The 22438-nt window shown below is 44.9% G+C and overlaps 1 protein-coding gene and 1 pseudogene across 4 annotated transcripts; both read right to left on the reverse strand.

The window, feature by feature from the left end:
• Positions 1–484: 484 nt before the first annotated feature.
• LOC117434450 (zona pellucida sperm-binding protein 3-like) lies at positions 485–5864 on the reverse strand (annotated as a pseudogene).
• Positions 5865–16882: 11018 nt separating this feature from the next.
• LOC117434458 (zona pellucida sperm-binding protein 3-like) lies at positions 16883–21128 on the reverse strand. Of its 4 annotated transcripts, none has more exons than XM_059004346.1 (8): positions 20664–21128; positions 20333–20436; positions 20076–20253; positions 19839–19953; positions 19613–19704; positions 18773–18999; positions 18121–18258; positions 16883–17338 (listed from the first exon to the last, which is right to left on the reverse strand). In XM_059004346.1, exons 1-8 carry the CDS (start codon positions 20693–20695, stop codon positions 17313–17315), a joined length of 912 nt encoding a protein of 303 aa, XP_058860329.1. In that variant the 5' UTR covers positions 20696–21128; the 3' UTR covers positions 16883–17312. The 4 variants fall into 4 exon arrangements, with proteins under 4 accessions (XP_058860329.1, XP_034764247.2, XP_058860328.1 ...); XM_034908356.2 differs by having other exon boundaries at positions 18748–18999; XM_059004345.1 differs by lacking the exon at positions 16883–17338 and adding an exon at positions 17371–17756.
• Positions 21129–22438: the final 1310 nt, after the last annotated feature.

Genomic DNA, 22438 nt, shown 5'->3' on the forward strand with positions numbered 1-22438 from the left:
TTCTCTTCCTTGGTTTGAGAACACGTGCCTTTGAGCAAGTAGGGCTGCCTTAAAAACACTCCACCTGTATAAGGAATGATCAGAGTTCTGAAGAGTGCATGAAGCCAAGGCAACCCTTACATAACACAGAGTACTGTGAGTAAACAGGGCAGTACAGTAACCATTGAAGTTCAAAAAAAAAAAAAGTGTTGGTTTCAGGAAATGCAAATAAGGAGTTTAGTGTATAATTTAAAGCATTTTGATGCAGTCAGTGTTCAATTTAATATGCCAGTTGAATATTCAGTTACATCCTCCCACTGATTCAAGGACTCAAAAAGATCTAGCACAGAGAATAGTGCCACAATTCTAGATACATTGCATGTATTAGAGGAGATGTCACTTTGTGACGTTTGGGTGAAAGGACTTGCATCTTCAAATGAAACACCCCCCTATTAAAAAAAAAAAAACAAAAAAAAAAACAAACACACTCCACCAAGCAACTCCATTAACTTTGACAAGGCTTTTATTATTCAAACACATCATGAAGACACAGCGAGCAGTTTGTCACTAGACTGGGAGCGCCTCTTCAGGAACACAGCCAACAGGACAGCACAGGAGAGAGCCAGAGCCACAGCAGAGACTGCCAGCACAGGGACAGAGGAGCCAGAGTCTGAGACAGGAGAGACGAGGGTTAACAGGACAGCGCGGGAGGGAAGCTACACCCATTGAAGACTCAGGAGTAGCAACTCTGCAGAGAGCAGCACCATTTACTCACTCATGCACAGAAACACATGGGGGGGGTTACATTGGGATTGGTCAACACTCCGGCCTGATGCTGAACCAGCTATAGCCTGGTGTATACACCACTTACAGGAGTAATGCAACAGTAGATGACAATACAGGCTACAAGTACTAAAACCAAGTCTTTTGAAAGACTGACAACTGTTATACTCTTTAGATCAATACATAAAGCAGGATAATCCCTCCATTGACAGCAAGATGGTTCACAGCTCATTAACATTGAGAGCAGCACCTACCCTGCACTTCTTCCACAAGCGGCAGGGGGTGGTACAGAGACTCCTTACTGAGCACGACAGCATGGTCTCGGACTACATGAACCACGGTCAGGGGGCCGATGGTGATCTCCTTTACATGCTCTCGGGGGTCCTGGCCAGCTACAGAGCGGGAGACAGGAGGGCAAAGTTAGTGTCATTGCTGAAGCCAAGTAATGCTCTGGTGATTGAGCTACTCCACAATGCAACTGCATTGAAGGGGAGCACAAGGGCAAACTCCACTGAAAGAAAAAATTAGGTTAGAAATGCTTTGGCACATGTAGATCTGAAAGAATAAAATAAGTTGTTGCTGCTTCCTGATCCCTTCATGCCTTTAAAAACCTTACAAATGATCTAGCTGCAAAATCAGACCAATTGCCCTACTGCAAAGGTCAGTCGCTAATGTTAATGACAACCAGTTGAATTGGAAGCATTGGTTAGAACTCTTTCAAGACTAAATTAATTGGAGTGCCCAAGTGACAGTATTTATACAGCTTGGATAAAGTTCCAGTCCTATGAAGAGGCCTCGACCAGGCTGGGGGTTCAGACAGTACCTGGATCAAGAGGAGCTGCTCTCTTCTGCAGCCATTTTCCACTCCAGTTGGGCTGGTTGATCTCAGCAGGAATCCTGTAGCTCCTTCCCTGCCTGGGAGGAAGAGGGTCTGTGAGGAACCGGGGTGTCCCAGAACAGGAGCCAGCGTCACAGCACCCACACACTGCAGAGGAGCCGTCCTCGGAGACCCACCTGAAAAAGGGAGGCACGGCAGGAGAGAAAAAAAAAAAAAAAAAAAAACCCCACACAGTGTGAACAAAAAGCCTTGCATATAATATTAGAAGAACCATCACCAAATATGGGGTGGCCAGGACTGCAATTTGTAATGGCAAAATTCATCCCACAGGTGCTCATCAGAACTGGGTCTGTTAGAGCCAATCAAACAATAGCATGGTGGAATAAGGGGGCAGGGTCTGGATTTAAAGGCTAGTCTGTTCAGCAGAGGATCTGATCACTCTTCCACTGCAAGAGCTTACCTGTAGGTTTGCTTCTGGTAGGAGCAGGCCTTGTTGGAGGCATCAGCTGGTTTGTCAGCATTGACTGCTCTCAGTGTGCAAGTCATGTAGATCTCAAACAAAAGGGGAAGGCGTCACAATGGGAATGCAGTCAAACACCACAGCAAATCAATGCACCAGAAAAGCACACTGGTCATTATAGTACACTTTGACAAGACAAAGTTAGGTCTAGCCAAGCCTTACCATGCTCCTGGAATCCCCCTGGAACTTGAAAGCAGCGATGTCAAAGCGCAGCTTGTTCAGAGCAGGTCTAATGAATAAAGAGGAGGAGTCTGGAGACTTGCTATCCATCAAGCAGCTGGGAGAGACAGGCATGAGGAGAGGGTTACACCTCCAAACACACACAGCATTCAAACAAGTTCAATAAAGCAGAGTGCAGCAAGAGCCGGTATGTTTGAAGTAACTCCATTTCTCACCCAAGCTTGTCCACGACGGCGTATCTGGGCTCAGAGTCCTTGTTGTTGCTCAGGGTCGCGATGCAGCTGTCGACGTAGAGCCTCAGCGGCACGTGGTTGTCGACTGCAACAGAAGCCTCGACGTGAAGGACGTCACCCAGGTAGATGACATTGGAGACTCTGGGACCACTCCAGTTATCTGGAACAGGAAGCAAGGCGACGCATTGAAAACAGAGACCAGCATTAAAACATACCATACAAGAAACTACAGGAAAGAAAGCACTACCAAATCCTTACTACAGGACCACTCCAGTTAACTGGCAGAGGAATCGTGCACTGGCAACAAACAGCTGCATGAACCCTCCATGCCAGGGGTGTCCAATCAGTCTTGGAGGGCCTTGCCCATCCCGGTTTAAATGGACAAACTACTTCCGGGTCTAGATAAAAGGTTTAATTACATAGTTTAGAACAAAGACCAGTAGAGGGCCCAACTTCAGCCACTTCTGCTCCATGTACTTCAGAACAGACTTTCTGGAAAAAGGGGAAAGTATACTTGTCTTCAGTTAAGGCAGACTATTCAATACAATGTGTGAACACACATGAAATGAGGATAGGGCAGGAGTGTCCAACGTTGACCCTTCCAGTCCTGGTCTTCATTCCAGCCCTGTTCTAAATAGTTTAAACCGCCACGCAGACGTAGCTTATATCATTTTACATGTTAAACCTGGAGTGGAATGGTTCTCCAGGACTGAGATTGGACACCCCGGGATAGGGGCAAGTCACAATACCTTTTTTTGCAACAATTTATCGTCCATAACCCAATGAAGCAGCACTGAACCGACGCATACAACAGGATCTACCGATGCTTTTAACTTCACATCATGGTTTCATTTTGATAATCATTTGTACACTGGTAAAGCATGACTGGCTTTCAACAAATATTGTTTTTAAAATAACACTAACTGTAGAATGGGAAGTTTTTTGTACATATTACATGGAATTGTAAGAATATGGCAAGCTTGCAGTATCACCTAAACATGTTTATTTCAAAGCCATAGTAAACGAAACGAGTACTATACTGCAGCCTATGCACTGCGTGGGGAAAAGATGTTCCCATGACTGTGTATAAAGGGTAGTTATAAAGAGCTACCTTTTAAAAGGATAGGCGGTTTATTTTAATAAACTGTCATACAAGCAGCGATGTGCAACTCTGTATATTCCACCAATAGTATCAAACTATAGACAAAACACACAAAAAGCTAGTTTGACTCAATGGCAGATCCGCCACACAAGTGAAGAAAACTAATGCTTCCAGGCAAAGTTACCAATTTTGTTGTATTAATACATTTCATGGCACTTCTGAAGATAAATATCCTCTAATAAAACTAATCTTTAAAGACTATTTCACAGCAATTACAATGGGTGTATTTATATTCATGTGCTGTGGCTTGAACTGGCAGCGGTCTTGCTGCTCAAGTTTAACATTTGATAGATTACAAGAAACACATTTATTCAGCCCATAAATATCCATACATTAATCAATAGCTGAAAATATTAACCATCCAGCCCTATAGGGTTGGAAGTCACACAGCATCCCTCAATTATAAAATGATGGGAGGGGAGGTTAAAAGACCATTTGAATATTAAACTCCAGCATCCAATACAAGGGAAACTGGTCTTAAATGTTCAAAGACAGACTGTTCTGATTAAACCCCTTTCCTTCATACCATTCATGAGCAGCAAGGAGAAGTCCAGGATTTGCTCTGTAGAGGCTGTTGAAGTGAAGGGCACCCAGGTTGGTTTTATGGGGCTGCTACTGACATTCCACCTTCTGAAAAATAACCACATCCTTGTAAGGGATATCATGCATCACTGGCATCCTATTTAAGATAACACAGGAATACAAGAAATGTTGGCTTCAATAGAATGGAGTCAAAATCTTATATTACAGCAGCAGAGACTTGAGAACCCTGGTACAAGCGAGTGACCAGCAGCAAAGTGATTTAGTGTGAAGTTCAGATACAGCCCCTCAGGTCCCTGTTTGCTTGGTACAGTACCTCGGGTATCGGCATTCAAGGAGAATATCAGCCATATTGACCCTGGTGATGATGCCAACGTTGGCAGGCTTGTAATAGAGATGGTTTGTGTAGCTCAGGAAGTCTGGGAATACCTAGGGAAAGTTGGGAAACCCGTTAATTTGTGAAAAACATAAAAGTGAAGTGGTCTTGTGCTTTAACCCCTTAAGGTACACAAGGAATGGGGCAGTTCAAACAGTTTTGTTATTACATTTAAGTGCAACTCTAGTATTAAAGGAGGAAGCTGAACATTGATGGCCAGCTCCAACCTTCAGAACACATTTAAGTTTTGTTCAAAGAGAAAGTAAGCATCACTTAGATTTGTGGAACATGTCCCTTGAAAAGGTTAAACATACTCTCCAGGTTCAAGATAGAACTGAACCTGTAGTTCTATATAGTAGTGTGCACATGTATGAACACCCCATTGCTTCTGTTGTGCAGATGACATCAAAACCACTTCAACTGGAATTCTTCAGGAAATCACCAAGAAGCAAAAATAGTCTAATTTAATTGAATACGCCACACATACAATTCATTTTAAGTAATAAAAAAAATGAACACATACCCAAATGTTAACCTGCATGAGACTTTAGAAGTTGTTTAAGATGCTTAATTATAGCACAAAGAGGTCCAACATTTTCACACGCACTTTATATGACCTATTACTGACCGGAAACGTAAATTCTCACAACCTGTAATCATGGAGACTGGTACATACAGCCAATACAAATCTTGGTGTTGTAAATGTGCGCACTACTGTACGGGAGAACTTCACACTGAAGTGCAAGCAATAAGGAAAACTGGGCTACACACTTAGTTTACGTTGGCTACTGCAGTTACAAATGACATCGAAACGCAAGGTTACCTGGAAAGTGCTGCCGCAGTCCTGGAGCTGGATGCTGAACAAAACCGTGTTGGCGACGCTGTCGGAGGAGGTGGCCGAGCAGCCCGCAGACCCCACGCTCAAGTCGGCGCTGCTCACCAGGTAGCCGATCCCAAACAAGTCCCGGTTCACCGTCATGACCATGGCGTCTTTCCTGCAGTCCAGGGTGACCGAATTCAACAGCGACAGGTCAGCTCTCTGCACGGAGAGAGGGGTGGGAATCGGCTGAAATACCGCTCTCGGCGCGGTAAACAGCACTGGGTTATAAACCGGCTGATCCGACCAGATCCATCCAAACGCTCCGTGGAGCTGCACAAGTAAAATCAAAGCGAGCGAAAGCGCTGTCTGAACACTGCGCGTCCCCATTGTAAACTCTTCAGTTCAGAATCAAACACTGCAGCTGCATACCGATAAGCGCGTAGCCAGCACCTTTATACTCCCCGGAATTAATTAACGTGTTAAACCTGGCTGGGTAATCAAACAATCATACACGGACACGCATTCGGTTACATGAGATCAAGTCTTTAGAAAACGAATGTAGAGCCTATTCGGAAAACTGACCTGTGTTTACATGAGTTGGAAAAGATAATCCAATTACAATTCTGATAAATTCAACTGGGTAGCCTACATGGATTATTTTTTTTCCCCGAAACGTAGAACATTTGCGCATACGCAGTAGCGAGCGGGATGGGAGCAGACAGGGCTCGGTTCAGTCTGCAGTAAGACTGAGGCGTGAGTTATCAGGTATTTTAGATTTAGTGAAGATGCGAATTCGAGTGCTGTATTCAACAGATTATTATCCTGTACATCTCTCTTGTTCTAAGCGCGCGCAAACTGTCCCCCTTGCAACAGCGCATCCCTTTCTTCATATAAGATACTGTGCTTTCTACAGTCCTGTACATATGCAATGCATTTTACCCAGCTAGAATTCGTTTTCTACTCCAACGGTATAAGCAACTTCTGTGTGAACAACTGTAGTTGTTATAATGGAGTTTTCTTCTCATCAATTACTTTATTTAAATGAATAATATAACTGCATCCGTAACTAAACAATTGGATCAGTGTAAACTAATCGGTGACTGAAATCTGACATTCATTTATTATTATTATTATTATTATTATTATTATTATTATTATTATTATTATTAATATTATTATTATTATTATTTATGTTTCAGAAAAATAAATACAACACAATAGAAAAGCATCCCTCGGACTACATGTTATTATATAATCCAGAGGCATTAAGCGCTTCCCATTACACTATAGCCTGCTTTTTATTACCGCCCTTGTATTACACAAGACGCCGTTCTATAACTTGCCAAGCAAAACTGATACAAAATAGTTCTACGTTCCTTTCCACTCGTGCATTGTTGCTTTTAAGTCTTGTTATGTTACTGTTTTAATATCAAAACATTAAGTTGTTGGTGTATTTACAAAAAGTATACCCGTAGGTACTAACGGGGTAGTGTCATTTTCAGTTACGCGGTACAAAGTGGTAGGCAGTCACTGCGCTTGATCGCGCATGCCTAAACTTCTGCCAGAAGCGCTGATTCAAATCTGGTAGGTTATGCTGTTTTCGGTCTTTTAAATCATTTAAAATTTATTTTATCATATGTTCCCACCATTAAGAAAACAGTATGCAAATAGTTATCATATGCAAGACATTGGGTCTTGTTCATTTTTTACTTCTGCAACTTTGCGGTGGACTTTTCATTTTGTCTTGTTCGTCGTGAATTTATTTTATTATTTTTAGAGAAATTCGTTGTCTGTTTCCAGTTTAAGTTTGCAAAAAAATAGTGCATAATTAATGTTTGACAATAAGAAAACACCCATCAGATCTTTATTGCATCTGTACCAAAATCTGACAGTGTACCACTTTCTGACATTCTACTGGCCAAGTTTTGGTATGTGTATTATTATTATTATTATTATTTATTTCTTATCAGACGCCTTTATCCAGGGCGACTTACAATTGTTACAATATATCACATTATTTTTGCATACAATTCCCCATTTATACAGTTGGGTTTTTACTGTAGCAATCTAGGTAAAGTACCTTGCTCAAGGGTACAGCAGCAGTGTCCCCCACCTGGGATTGAACCCACGACCCTTCGGTCAAGAGTCCAGAGCCCTAACCACTACTCTACACTGCTGCCCACCAATGTGTACCACCATTATTTATTTTCTTAGCAGACGCCCTTATCCAGGGCGACTTACAATTGTTACAAGATATAGCAGAACTAAAATAATGTAATGTAATTAACTTATTTTCAAACTAATATCATCAACATGTTAAATGGTATCTGAACTCATACGGAATTAACACAAATAGATGTATTCACTATGTAACACAATTTTTGTTCCTGGGTAGTAAGTGTTATTTCCTAATTGCTTAGGCCTCAAAAGTATAGAAAATGGCTATTATTCCCCACAAACTTTGCTTTTGTGACCAGGACAGTGATATTTTGAAATTTACCTATTTCCAATGAGAAAACAGGCGAATTTGTGTCTTTTCGTTCACATAAAGTCAGAAAAAAACAACATATGAATCCAAATTAACATGTATTTATACTAAAGTAATACAAAAATGACTACAAAAGATTTAGAAGTGAGTAGTCTTTCGAGATTTACGATTATACTGTAAATCACTTTCACGAATCAGCTCCCAAATGTAGTCTCCCATCATGTTCTCGTTATACTGTCCTTGGTAGGGGCGTTCAAAGTCCAGTATATCCTGGTGGAAGCGCTCGCCTTGCTCCTCCGAGTACGCTCCCATGTTCTCCTTGAATTTATCAAGATGAGCATCAAGGATATGGACTTTGAGGGACATCCTACAGCCCATTGTGCCATAGTTCTTCACCAGAGTCTCAACCAGCTCCACATAGTTTTCGGCCTTGTGATTGCACCAGGAAGCCCCGAACCACTGCGACAAAGCTGTTCCAAGCCGCTTTCTCCTTACTAGTGAGCTTCTTGGGGAATTCATTGCACTCCAGGATCTTCTTTATCTGTGGTCCGACGAAGACGTCGGCTTTGACCTTTGCCTCAGACAGCTTAGGGAAGAAGTCTTGAAGGTACTTGAAGGCTGCCGACTCCTTATCTAGAGCTCTGACAAATTGTTTCATAAGGCCCAATCTGATGTACAGTGGTGGCATCAGCACCTTCCGGGGGTCCACCAGTGGCTCCCACTTGACGTTGTTCCTCCCCACAGAGAACTCGGTCCGCTGTGGCCAGTCCCGCCTGTGGTAGTGCGCCTTGGTGTCCTTGCTGTCCCAAAGGCAAAGATAGCAGGGAAACTTGGTAAAACCGCCTTGGAGACCCATCAGGAATGCCACCATTTTGAAGTCTCCTATGACCTTGATGCCATCTCAGAAAAATGCAGATATGTATCCACTTAGGCAGCTGGAACTAAACTGAACTGGTGGGCTTAAGGCCCCTGTATTTATACTACTATTTATATTACTGGAAAGTTCTAGAAAGTTCTAGAAGTTACTCCAAGTTTACTCAGCACTGAATCTATCTGGAAAGTTCTGGAAAATAGGTCAATTTCAAAATATCACTGTCCTGGTCACAAAAGCAAAGTTTGTGGGGAATAATAGCCATTTTCTATACTTTTGAGGCATAAGCAATTAGGAAATAACACTTACTACCCAGGAACAAAAATTGTGTTACATAGTGTTATTTTTTTCCGAAACGTAGAGCATTTGCGCATACGCAGTAGCGAGCAGGATCCTCCACCGTTCTTTGAATGATGCCTACACTCTAGAAGTAAAGGCTCTCGTTAGAACCTTGCTTTGCCGCTGTGGGGAGACCTTTTTAGGTGCTTCTAAGAACCTTTCTTACATGGACTCTATATTATCTACTTGGTGACACTCGGTTTTGTCATGTAAGCTATGAAACATGTATTGAAAATTGGAGTTTGCAAAACAATCAGGGGGGCGTGGCCTGGACTGTGCACTGAGTGTGTTAGTTCTCATTGCTTGTGTTTTCAGGGGGCGTGGCCTGGACTGTGCACTGAGTGTGTTAGTTCTCATTGCTTGTGTTATCAGGGGGGCGTGGCCTGGACTGTGCTCTGAGTGTGTTAGTTCTCATTGCTTGTGTTATCAGGGGGGCGTGGCCTGGACTGTGCACTGAGTGTGTTAGTTCTCATTGCTTGTGTTATCAGGGGGGCGTGGCCTGGACTGTGCACTGAGTGTGTTAGTTCTCATTGCTTGTGTTATCAGGTGGGCGTGGCCTGGACTGTGCTCTGAGTGTGTTAGTTCTCATTGCTTGTGTTATCAGGGGGGCGTGGCCTGGACTGTGCTCTGAGTGTGTTAGTTCTCATTGCTTGTGTTATCAGGGGGGCGTGGCCTGGACTGTGCACTGAGTGTGTTAGTTCCCTTTCTAGTCGAAAATAACCATCAAGGTATGGGATATTGCCGTCAGGCAGTAGCGATTGGCTGAGCTTTATAGCAAAGCTGCCGATAGGCCTCTGCGCGAGCTGCCACGTAAGCCTGCCCCCCTGGGAGCTTACTACACGCAGCGCGCAGAGACTCTTTTCCTTTTTTGTCTTCAGCATTGGTAGCGGTAGATCATTAGAGCTTGTCGACTGACTGTACTCATTAAGCTTAGGCTTGAGAAGCTGGTTTTTGCCCCTTCTCCGAGTTTATTTCAGTTGTACTCATTATTATTTTGGTATTTTCGGTTTATATAATTGTGTATATAATTTTATATTACATTATATATTCCTTCACGCTTTGCTTCGGCATTGGGTTTTTGTTTATTCTCGTGGTCTTCTTCTTTCCTATTACTATAATTATTTAATTGTTATCGTGTGTTTTGGGGTTTTTGTAATATATTTTATATGTGTTATATATATATATATATTTGTTAGGACGCGTGTTGCGTTGGCCTTTGGCCAGGCGCGCATTGCAGCCTCGCTCTTACCTCTGGCTAGACCGCGTGTGTGTGGAGCCTGCTCTGCAGCCTCTATATATTAATCCACTGCGGTGTGTTCCATCCCTACCGCGTGGTAGCTGTACGGTCTGCCCTTACAGTCACTAAGCACTATTGTGTTGCTGCAGCGTCCCACAAAAAAAAAAAAAAAAAAGTCAGGGGTGACCTCCAAAATGTCCCAATTTATGGAGGTTATGATGGGGCAGCAGTCCATCCTCATGTCCCTAGCAAATGTGGTGCCCCCAGTCCCAGAACAACCGACTGGGCCCATTGCTAGCCAGCCAGTGGCCCCTCCACAACCTGCACCAGTCGTCACCCTTCCAGTGCAACCTCAAAGGGAGTGGGATATCGATGCAGTGTCCAGAGACGCATCTGACATCCTAGAAGGGGAGAGTATAGAGGCTGAGGTAGCCTTCCAGCACTCTGAGCAGAACATCGAGCTCCAGGTGCTGGATACCGATGACCCGACGTAGTCTGTGGTGGAGAGAGCAACCTGCCACTTGGGCATCGAGTGGCCTATGGTGGAACTACCATGGCGATCCTTGTTTGAGTCGCCTTCAGCCCAGCCCCATCAGTGCAGGATGCTTCCGGCATTCCCAGACTTTATTAAGGAGGTGCAGTCCACCTGGGGGGCTCCGGCCTCTGCCCCTGCGACTTCTCGCAAGGCCTCGGCTGTTAACATGCAAGGGGCAAGTGAAGCTGGGTTGGCGTCCTTCCCACCGGTGGACACTGCGTTCGCCGCGTTGGTGAAGACGCCAACATTATTGGGGCTGACAAAAGACCCTGCATGCCCCAATAAGCAGTGCAGGACCACAGAGGTACACTTAAAAAAGGGGTACGCTGCGGCCACAGAGGCGGTCAAACTGTCAAATGTGGCCAGCTTGCCGACAGTCTACCAAGCGGCACTCATTAGAGACCTGCCTGAGTGCCCTTCTGCGGCCCTCAGAAGCGAGTTGGGGACGGTCAGTCATCTGCTGGTGAAGCTGGCCCAGCTCAGCGTGCGGGCTCAGGGCAGGAGCTTCGCGTCTCTGGTGGTGGCCAGAAGGCAGCTCTGGCTCTCGCAAGCGAGAGTGCAGGAACCTGACAAGGCCCCATTGATGGATGCCCCAATTACACCGGGACACACATTCGGTCCGGCGGTGGAGGAGATGCTGCAACGCTCCGTCAAGGCGCGGGAAGCGTCGCAGCAAATGGCGAAAATGTGGCCAAACAAGCCGTTCCAGCCAAAGCGGTCTCAGGAACACCAGTGGCGCAGGACACCGCCACAGCAGCAGGCGCAACCACGGGGTAGTAAGACCTCCCCTTCAGGTCCATCAGCGCGCGACCAACCCTCGTTTGTAAGACCGCAGCGCGAAGGGTGGCGCCCTAGAGGAGGTGGCAGGCCACGTCCTCGTGGCTCTGGCCAGGCCCCTCGCGAGCAAGCGCAGCCAAAACAGCCCTGAAAACTCCAGGCAGCTGTTAACCCACCCCTACACTGTCCCACAGCTCCAGTTCTGGCAACAATGCACCAACGACATCTGGGTACGCAAAACTATATTCACCGGGTACACCCTTCAGTTCCAGTTAAAACCCCCCTTCCGGGGAGTGGTGGTAACTGCAGTGAAGGACTCGGTTCAGTCCTCAGCTCTGAATGTGGAAATACAGGCATTGCTCAGGAAGCGTGCCATTCAACAAGTAGACCCTGTTCTGATCGACCAGGGGTTCTATTCCAAATACTTCCTGGTGCCCAAAAAGGACGACGGGCTCCACCCTATTTTAGATCTGTGAGTACTGAACAAACACCTGCAGGTGTTATCGTTCAGGATGCTTACGCATAGGCACATCATCCAGTCAGTCCGACATGGCGACTGGTTCACCTTCCACGTTCCCATCTGCCCGGGTCAAAGGAAGTATCTGCGTTTCGCATTTCAGAGCAGGGTATACGAGTTTTGTGTCCTTCCATTCGGCCTGTCACTAGCTCCTCGAACCTTTTCGAAATGTATGGATGCCATTCTAGCTCCCTTGCGGGCTCAAGGTGTCCGACTGCTGAATTATCTGGACGACTGGCTCGTCTGCGCGCAGTCGAAGGAGCAGTTGGCACAGCACACAGTGATGGTTACAGACCATCTTCAGCGGCTAGGTCTGAAGGTCAATTCAGAGAAGAGCCGCCTCGTGCCGAGCCAACAGACCGAATTCTTGGGTCTGCATCTGGACTCAGTGTCCATGGAAGCGACCCTGTCGACACAAAGAGTTGCCTCGATGGAGCGGTGTGTCTCCCTATTCAGGTTGAGAGAAACAGTCAGCATGGAGCTGTGTCAGCGCATGCTGAGGTTGATGGCTGCCGCCTCGCAAGCCCTTCCCTTGGGCTTATTACACCAGAGACCTCTGCAGGCCTGGTTCAATGCCTTCACGTTGTATCCGCGGAGAGACAAACACCGCAGGTTGAGGGTATCCCGAACCTGCTGGGAAGCGCTGCGCTGGTGGAAAGTTCCGTCGAACATCCGCCAGGGCGTACGCTTGGGTCCCATCTTCCGAAGGGAGTTTATCACGACCGACGCTTCCAACCAAGGTTGGAGAGACCTCGCCCTTCGGCACTTATTGCCAGTGCTTCTAGGCAAGCACGTGTTAGGTTGCGGGTGCAACCCCGGTTCCCTGAAAGAGAAAATAACCATCAAGCCGCGAGGTCGCTCCGGAAGCCTTCATGGCCTGAAGAGCAAAAGAGGAAGAGAGTCTCTGCACGCTGCATGTAGTAAGCTCCCATGGGGGCGGGCTTACGTGGCAGCTCGCGCAGAGGCCTATCGGCAGCTTTGCTATAAAGCTCAGCCAATCGCTACTGCCTGACGGCAATATCCCATACCTTGATGGTTATTTTCGACTAGAAAGGGAACTAACACACTCAGTGCACAGTCCAGGCCACGCCCCCCTGATAACACAAGCAATGAGAACTAACACACTCAGAGCACAGTCCAGGCCACGCCCCTATAAAGCTCAGCCAATCGCTACTGCCTGACGGCAATATCCCATACCTTGATGGTTATTTTCTCTTTCAGGGAACCGGGGTTGCGGTTAGTTCTCATTGCTTGTGTTATCAGGGGGCGTGGCCCTGGACTGTGCACTGAGTGTATTAGTTCTCATTGCTTGTGTTATCAGGGGGCCGTGGCCCTGGACTGTGCATTGAGTGTGTTAGTTCTCATTGCTTGTGTTATCAGGGGGGCGTGGCCTGGACTGTGCACTGAGTGTGTTAGTTCTCATTGCTTGTGTTATCAGGGGGGCGTGGCCTGGACTGTGCACTGAGTGTGTTAGTTTTCATTACTTTTGTTATCAGGGGGCGTGGCCTGGACTGTGCACTGAGTGTGTTAGTTCTCATTGCTTGTGTTGGGTGTTTTCTGTGCTAAGTTATACACATGTATTACTGTATTTGTTATTGACCAGGTTTGCCTGAGCGGTGTATGTGTGTGTGTATATTTATATATATATATATATATATATATATATATACAGTACTGTGCAAAAGTTTTAGGCAGGTGTAAAGTAAGAATACTTTCAAAAATAGACACGTTAATAGATTATATTTATCAATTGACTAAATGCAAAGTGACTGAACAGAAGAAAAATCTAAATCAAATCCATATTTGGTGTGACCACCCTTTGCCTTCAAAACAGCATCAATTCTTCTAGGTACACTTGCACAAAGTCAGGGATTTTGAAGGCATATATTCAGGTGTATGATTAAACAATTATACCAAACAGGTGCTAATGATCATCAATTCAATATGTAGGTTGAAACACAATCATTAACTGAAACAGAAACAGCTGTGTATGAGGAATAAAACTGGGTGAGGAATAGCCAAACTCAGCTAACAAGGTGAGGTTGCTGAAGACAGTTTACTGTCAAAAGTCATACACCATGGCAAGACTGAGCACAGCAACAAGACACAAGGTAGTTATACTGCATCAGCAAGGTCTCTCCCAGGCAGAAATTTCAAGGCAGACAGGGGTTTCCAGATGTGCTGTCCAAGCTCTTTTGAAGAAGCACAAAGAAACGGGCAACGTTGAGGACCGTAGACGCAGTGGTCGGCCAAGGAAACTTACTGCAGCAGATGATAGACGCATCATGCTTAATTCCCTTCGCAATCGGAAGATGTCCAGCAGTGCCATCAGCTCAGAATTGGCAGAAAACAGTGGGACCCTGATACACCCATCTACTGTCCGGAGAAGTCTGGTCAGAAGTGGCCTTCATGGAAGTCTTGCGGCCAAAAAGCCATACCTCCGACATGGAAACAAGGCCAAGCGACTCAACTATGCACGAAAACACAGGAACTGGGGTGCAGAAAAATGAGTCAAAATTTGAGTCAATGAGTCAAAATTTGAGTAAAAAATGAGTCAAAATTTGAAATATTTGGCTGTAGCATAAGGTAGTTTGTTCGCCGAAGGGCTGGAGAGCGGTACATGAATGAGTGTCTGCAGGCAACAGTGAAGCATGGTGGAGGTTCCCTGCAAGTTTGGGGCTGCATTTCTGCAAATGGAGTTGGGGATTTGGTCAGAAGTAATGGTCTCGTCAATGCTGAGAAGTACAGGCAGATACTTATCCATTATGCAATACCATCAGGGAGGCATCTGATTGGCCCCAAATTTATTCTGCAGCATGACAACGACCCCAAACATACAGCGAAAGTCATTAAGAACTATCTTCAGCGTAAAGAAGAACAAGGAGTCCTGGAAGTGATGGTATGGCCCCCACAGAGCCCTGATCTCAACATCATCGAGTCTGTCTGGGATTACATGAAGAGAGAGAAGCAACTGAGGCTGCCTAAATCCACAGAAGAACTGTGGTTAGTTCTCCAAGATGTTTGGGCCAACCTACCTGCCGAGTTCCTTCAAAAACTGTGTGCAAGTGTACCTAGAAGAATTGATGCTGTTTTGAAGGCAAAGGGTGGTCACACCAAATATTGATTTGATGTAGATTTTTCTTCTGTTCACTCACTTTGCATTTTGTTAATTGATAAATATAAACTATTAACATGTCTATTTTTGAAAGCATTCTTACTTTACAGCATTTTATCACACCTGCCTAAAACTTTTGCACAGTACTGTATATATATATATACACACACATACAGTGTGTGTGTATATATATATACACACACACTTAAAGTACATAATTCTTTAGCAGAACTTGTCTAACCAGTTTATTATTATTTATTTATTTCTTGGCAGACACCCTTATCCAGGGTGACTTACAGTCGTAAACAAAAATACATTTCAAGAATCACAGTACAAGTAATAATACAATTAAGAGCAAGATAAATACAATGACTTTTGTTCTAGCAAGTACAAGTATGACAAAATACGATTCAATAACGGAGCAGATAACAGTGTCAGTGATAGTTACATCAGGATATAATTACATACTTATAATCACTTGGAAAAGGTGAGCACTGGAAATAGTTTGGAGTCACGGATAGCTACTTTATTGGTGTTAAAGAAAACAAACAGATGTAATGCAGAAATGAGAAAGCATTGTTTCAAAGAGGAAAGCAAATAGCAAAAGCCACAGATGGTGGATGTATTTTCCTTGGCTTGGTCACATGTGTCTGTGTCAGTAGGGCTGCTTTTAATACACTCTGCCTGTATAAGACACAATCACAGGCAACCACTTAGTTTCAACATGTAGTGCTGTTTAAGCAGGCAGGGCAGGTGAAGTAACACAACCTGTAATTACATTACTCTTCAGTAACCTTTACAATGCAACACCCAAGTAATTAGCTTACTTTTTAGCACCAAGTAATGAAGACTACTTTAGACAGATTTTAGTGAGGTTTGTTGGTTAAGTACAGGAAATACAAAGAAGTAAAGTGTATTTAATAAATAACAGCACTTTGTAGTCTGTTCAATTTAATATGCCAGTTGAATATTCAGTTACACCCTCCTGCTGGTTTTAAGAAACTAGAACTGGTGCGAGTTATAGGATGTTTACAAGGGAGGGATGACAAAGAAATGACCAGTCCCACATAAAAGATTAATCCTGAAACTGAACGCAGTAGGGATTCAAGGAAACACATGCACATCGATTAAGGAGTGGTTAACATGTAGAAAAACAGAAAGCACTGATTGGAAAAAAAACCTCAAAGTGGAGCGAGGTAACCAGTGGTGTACCACAGGGATCAGTATTAGGTCCTCTGCTATTCCTAATCTACATTAATGATTTAGATTCTGGTAAAGTAAGCAAACTTGTTAAAGTTACAGACGACACAAAAATAGGAGGAGTGGCAAACACTGTTGCAGCAGCAAAGGTCATTCAAAATGATCTAGACAGCATTCAGAACTGAGCAGACACATGGCAAATGACATTTAATAGAGAAGTGTAAGGTACTGCATACAGGCAATAATAACGTGCATTATAAATATCATATGGGAGATACTGAAATTCAAGAAAGAATCTCTGAACGAGACCTAGGAGTTTATGTCGATGCAAAATGTCTTCAGCTAGACACTGTGGGGGGGGGGGGGGGGGAAGCCATTTATATTTAAAAATAAATAAAAAACACTCCAAGGTGCTCAGATATTGTGTGGAAAATGTTGAATTTAAATCAATGGTAAGTAATGTTAAAATGTTACAATGCATTCTTAAGACCTCATTTAGAATAGTGTGAAATTTTGGTCACCTCATTACAAAAAGGATATTGCTGCTTTAAGAAAGACCAGAATTATCCTGAGTTTAAAATGCATGTCATATGCAGACATGCTAAAAGAATTGAATATTTAGTCTTGCACAAAGACTACGTGGTAATTCAAGCATTCCATTATAAAAAGGTATTGATAATGTCAACCCAGGGTCTGGAACCAACTCCCCAGTAATCTTGATGCTGACACCCTGGGATCCTTCAAGAAGCTACTAAACAACCAAGATGGGCTAAATGGCTTCCTCCAGTTTGTAAACTAACATTCAGCATCTCGCCTTGCTAATCAGTCCTGTATATAAAAAACACATTGAACAACGACATTAGCTTTGACAAGGCTTTTATTATTCAAACACATCAGGAAGACACAGCAAACAGTTTGTCACTAGACTGTCTACTCACTCATGTACAGAAACATGGGGAGCGGTTTACATTGGGACTGGGCAACACACTCTGTCCTGATGCTGAACCAGCTATAGCCTAGTGTATACACTACTTACAGGAGTAATGGAAAAGTAGATGACAATGCAAACTACAAGACCACTGAGCAAACCATTAGCTTCGACAAGACTTATTCAAAACACATCAGGAAGACACAGCGAGCAGTTTGTCACTAGACTGGGAGCCCCTCTTCAGGAACACAACCAACAGGACAGCACAGGAGAGAGCCAGAGCCACAGCAGAGACTGCCAGCACAGGGACAGAGGAGCCTGAGTGAGACAGGGGGGTTAACAGGACAGTGCAGGACGGAAGCTACACCCATTGAAGACCCAGGAGTAGAAACTCTGCGGAGAGCATCACTAATCAATTGCATCTCTAAAGTACAGAAACATAGGAATGGAGGACATACTGGTCCAATAAGGAACCGGCTGTAGCCAAGTCATTTAAGGCTCACAGGTTTCCCAGTACTGATAAAAAGCAGTCCAACACTAAACACACGTAATGGAACACTGTGACAGTACTAATAGCAAGTCTTTCATTTGAAATATGTAGAACCGAAACGTTAAATAACCTTTAGGATTAATATTTAGAAGCAGGCTAGCCCAACTCTGTAGGATGGAGAGAAGCACTTACCCTGCACTTCTTCCACAAGCTGCAGGGGGTGGTACAGGGACTCCTTACTGAGCACGACAGCATGGTCTCTGACTACATGAACCACGGTCAGGGGGCCGATGGTGATCTCCTTTACATGCACTCGGGGGTCCTGGCCAGCTACACAGAGGAGGAGAGACAGGAGGGCAAGGTTAGTGTCATTGCTGAAGCCAAGTAATGCACTGGTGATTGAGCTACTCCACAATGCAACTCCATTGAAGGGGTGCACACATGGTCAAACTCTCCACTGAAAGGAGGGCAAAATGAGGTTAGAAATGCTTTAGCACTAGAAAGTCACTGGTCCCCATTTTCTTCCATTGAATAGAGAGTATCATTGCAAGATTGGCACATGCAGCTGTGGAACACAAGGTGTTGCTGCTTCCTGGTACCCAATCACTTCATATGTTTAAACTCACACCAATGTTCTATCCAATCAGACCAATTGACCTACTGCAAAGGTCATCCATTAAATGTTACAATGGCACCAAGTGGATTTTTAACCATTGGTTAGAACTCCAAATGCCCAGAGTTCCTATAACCATTTAATGCTTGTCTTGTCCATCATATTGTACACTGGCAGCAAAGGATTAACAAATTAATTGGATTTACCAAGTAAAAGCGTTGCAGTATTTACACGGCTTGGTTAGAGTTCCAGTCCTCTGAAAAAGCCTCGCCCAGGCTGGGGGTTCAGACAGTACTAGATCAAGAGGAGCAGCTCTCTTCTGCAGCCATTTTCCACTCCAGTTGGGCTGGTTGATCTCAGCAGGAGGAAGAGGGCCTGCGAGAAGCCGGGGTGTCCCAGAGCAGGAGCCAGCGTCACAGCACCCACACACTGCAGAGGAGCCGTCCTCAGAGACCCACCTGAAAAAGGGAGGCACGGCATGAGGGGGCAGGATCAGACAGAGCGCCAGCCAGCTAGGATACAAGGACTGTGCAGAGCCACCGAGATCTACACAACCACCACTAAAAATCAGTACCTTCAACCAGTACACATAGGGAGGAGCAAGTATTTCTGTAAGAGCATATCAAATGATATGAAGAAGTCTGTAGGAAGCCAGTAAATGCAGAGGGTCACAGGTTCTAGCAGAGGCCTGGGCAGGGACAGGGACATGAACAACCCTGCTTCTTAAAAAGCAGACCGAAAAGGGAAAAATAAAGCCAAAACCCTTAGGATCACTAGGGCAGCAATTCTGATTCCAGGTCGAGACTCCACAAGATGTCAGGAGTCTTGCAGGGCTTGTACTTGCAGAGGAGAGAGCTGCAACTGGGCCACAGAGGTAGGCTGCCATGATTGCAGTGGCAAAGTTTCACACATACTAATCTGGATTGAGAGCTGGGAACTGTGCCCGACAAGCTAGACCAAGGTCCGAGAGCCAACCACAAACAATAGCATGGTGGAAGGGGGCATGGTCCAGATTAAGACTAATCTGTTCAGCAAGGAGGATCTGATCACTCTTGCACTGCAAGAGCTTACCTGTAGGATTGCTTCTGGTAGGAGCAGGCCTTGTTGGAGGCATCAGCTGGTTTGTCAGCATTGACTGCTCTCAGTGTGCAAGTCATGTAGATCTGAAACAAAAAGGGGAAGGAGTCACAATGGGAATGCAGTCAAACACACCACAGCAAATCAATGCACCAGAAAAAGCACACTGGTCATTATAGTACACTTTGACAAGACAAAGTTAGGTCTAGCCAAGCCTTACCATGCTCCTGGAATTCCCCTGGAACTTGAAAGCAGCGATGTCAAAGCGCAACTTGTTCAGAGCAGGTCTAGTGAATGAAGAGGAGGAGTCTGGAGACTTGCTATCCATCAGGCAGCTGGGAGAGACAGGAGACGGGCATGAGGAGAGGATTACACCTCCAACACACAGCATTGAATTAGGTTCAATAAAGCAGAGTGCAGCACGAGCTGGTGTATTTGAAGTAACTCCAGTTCTCACCCAAGCCTGTCCACGATAGCATATCTGGGCTCAGAGTCCTTGTTGTTGCTCAGGGTCGCGATGCAGCTGTCGACGTAGAGCCGTAGCGGCACGTGGTTGTCGACGGCAACAGAAGCCTCGACAGGTAGAATGTCACCCAGGTAGATAACATTGGAGACTCTGGGACCACTCCAGTTATCTGGAACAGGAAGCAAGAAAGAAAAAAAAAAAAAAAAAAAAAAACCCACACACCACAAACCCAGCCCATTCCTTCATACCATTCATGAGCAGCAAGGAGAAGTCCAGGATTTGCTCTGTAGAGGCTGTTGAAGTGAAGGGCACCCAGGCTGGTTTTATGGGGCTGCTGCTGACATTACACCTTCTGAAAAATGAAAACCACATCCTTGTAAGTGACATCATGCATCACTGGCATCCTATTTAAGATAACACAGGAATACAAGAAATGTTGGCTTCAATTGAATTGCCCAAATCTTGTTACAGAAGCAGAGACTTGAGACCCCTGGTACAAGCAAGTGACCAGCAGCAAAGTGATTTAGTGTGAAGTTCAAAGATACGGCCCCTCAGGTCCCCGTTTGCTTGGTACAGTACCTCGGGTATTGGCATTCAAGAATATCAGCCATATTAACCCTGGTGATGATGCCAACGCTGGCAGGCTTATAATAGAGATGGTTTGTGTAGCTCAGGAAGTCTGGGAATACCTAGGGAGAGAAGTTGAAAAGTGACCCTTCAATGCTTGATTATGAAAAAATGAAGTGGTCTTGTGCTTTAATGCCTTAAGGCACACAAGGAATTGAGCACTTGTTCAAGCAGTTTAATACACTTGAATGTCACAAGGAAACTAATAACTTGGATGACAAGCTCCAATGTGTCAGAAAACTCTGAACCCCCATTTCATGCACGTCACTGCAAAATCTTGGAGAAATGTCAAGAGGTAAATTAGGGATTCTTTAAGTTAATTGACAATAGGCCACACAAGCAGTTAGCTTAAAATGACAGCCACAAAAGTGATTAAATGCATGACTTCAGAAGATGTTTAAGATAACCAATTAATGCACAAAGCAGTCTAACACGTTCCACATACTAGCGCCTATAAAGGATTAGGGACTAAATTGAAATTCACAGACCGAGGTGTTCATGCAGGTAGGTATGTACAGCAGAAAACAAATAACAAGTCTTGAGTTAATGTAATAAATGTGCGCACTACTGTATGAGACCTTCACAGTGAAGTGCAAGCAATAAAGAAAGCTGGGCTACCCACTTGACAGTTCACTTTATTAACTACCGCAGTAACAAATGCGATCGACACGCAGGGTTACTTGGAAAGTGCTGCCGCAGTCCTGGAGCTGAATGCTGAACAAAACCGTGTTGGCGACGCTGTCGGAGGAGGTGGCCGAGCAGCCCGCGGACCCCACGCTCAAGTCGGCGCTGCTCACCAGGTAGCCGATCCCAAACAAGTCACGGTTCACCGTCATGACCATGGCGTCTTTCCTGCAGTCCAGGGCGACCGAATTCAACAGCGACAGGTCAGCTCTCTGCACGGAGAGAGGGGTGGGCATCGGCTGAAATACCGCTCTCGGCGCGGTAAACAGCACTGGGTTATAAACCGGCTGATCCGACCAGATCCATCCAAACGCTCCGTGGAGCTGCACAAGTAAAATCAAAGCGAGCGAAAGCGCTGTCTGAACACTGCGCGTCCTCATTGTAAACTCTTCAGTTCAGAATCAAACACTGCAGCTGCATACCGATAAGCGCGTAGCAAGCACCTTTATACTCCCCGGAATTAATTAACGTGTTAAACCTGGCTGGGTAATTAAACAATTATACACGGACACGCATTCGGTTACATGAGATCAAGTCTTTTGGGTATTTTAGATTTAGCGAAGTTGCAAATTGGTGTGCTGTATTCAACAGATTACCCAGACCTGAATACTGTAACGAAGAGGCAGCTGCGGGGGGGGGGGGGGAGTGAGTGTGTTAGTTTTCATTGCTTGTGTTATCAGGGGGGCGTGGTCTGGACTGTGCACTGAGTGTGTTAGTTTTCATTGCTTGTGTTATCAGGGGGCGTGGCCCTGGACTGTGCACTGAGTGTGTTAGTTCTCATTGCTTGTGTTTTCAGGGGGTGTGGCCCTGGATTGTGCACTGAGTGTGTTAGTTCTCATTGCTTGTGTTATCAGGGGGGCGTGGCCTGGACTGTGCACTGAGTGTGTTAGTTCTCATTGCTTGTGTTATCAGGGGGGCGTGGCCTGGACTGTGCACTGAGTGTGTTAGTTCTCATTGCTTGTGTTATGTCTGTATCTGTTGGGTGTGTTTTCTGTGGTAATTTACACTGATGTATTACTGTGTTTGTTATTTTATTTATTTAT

The sequence above is a fragment of the Acipenser ruthenus genome, chromosome 29 (genome assembly GCF_902713425.1).
Source record: "Acipenser ruthenus chromosome 29, fAciRut3.2 maternal haplotype, whole genome shotgun sequence".
NCBI lineage: Eukaryota > Metazoa > Chordata > Actinopteri > Acipenseriformes > Acipenseridae > Acipenser > Acipenser ruthenus.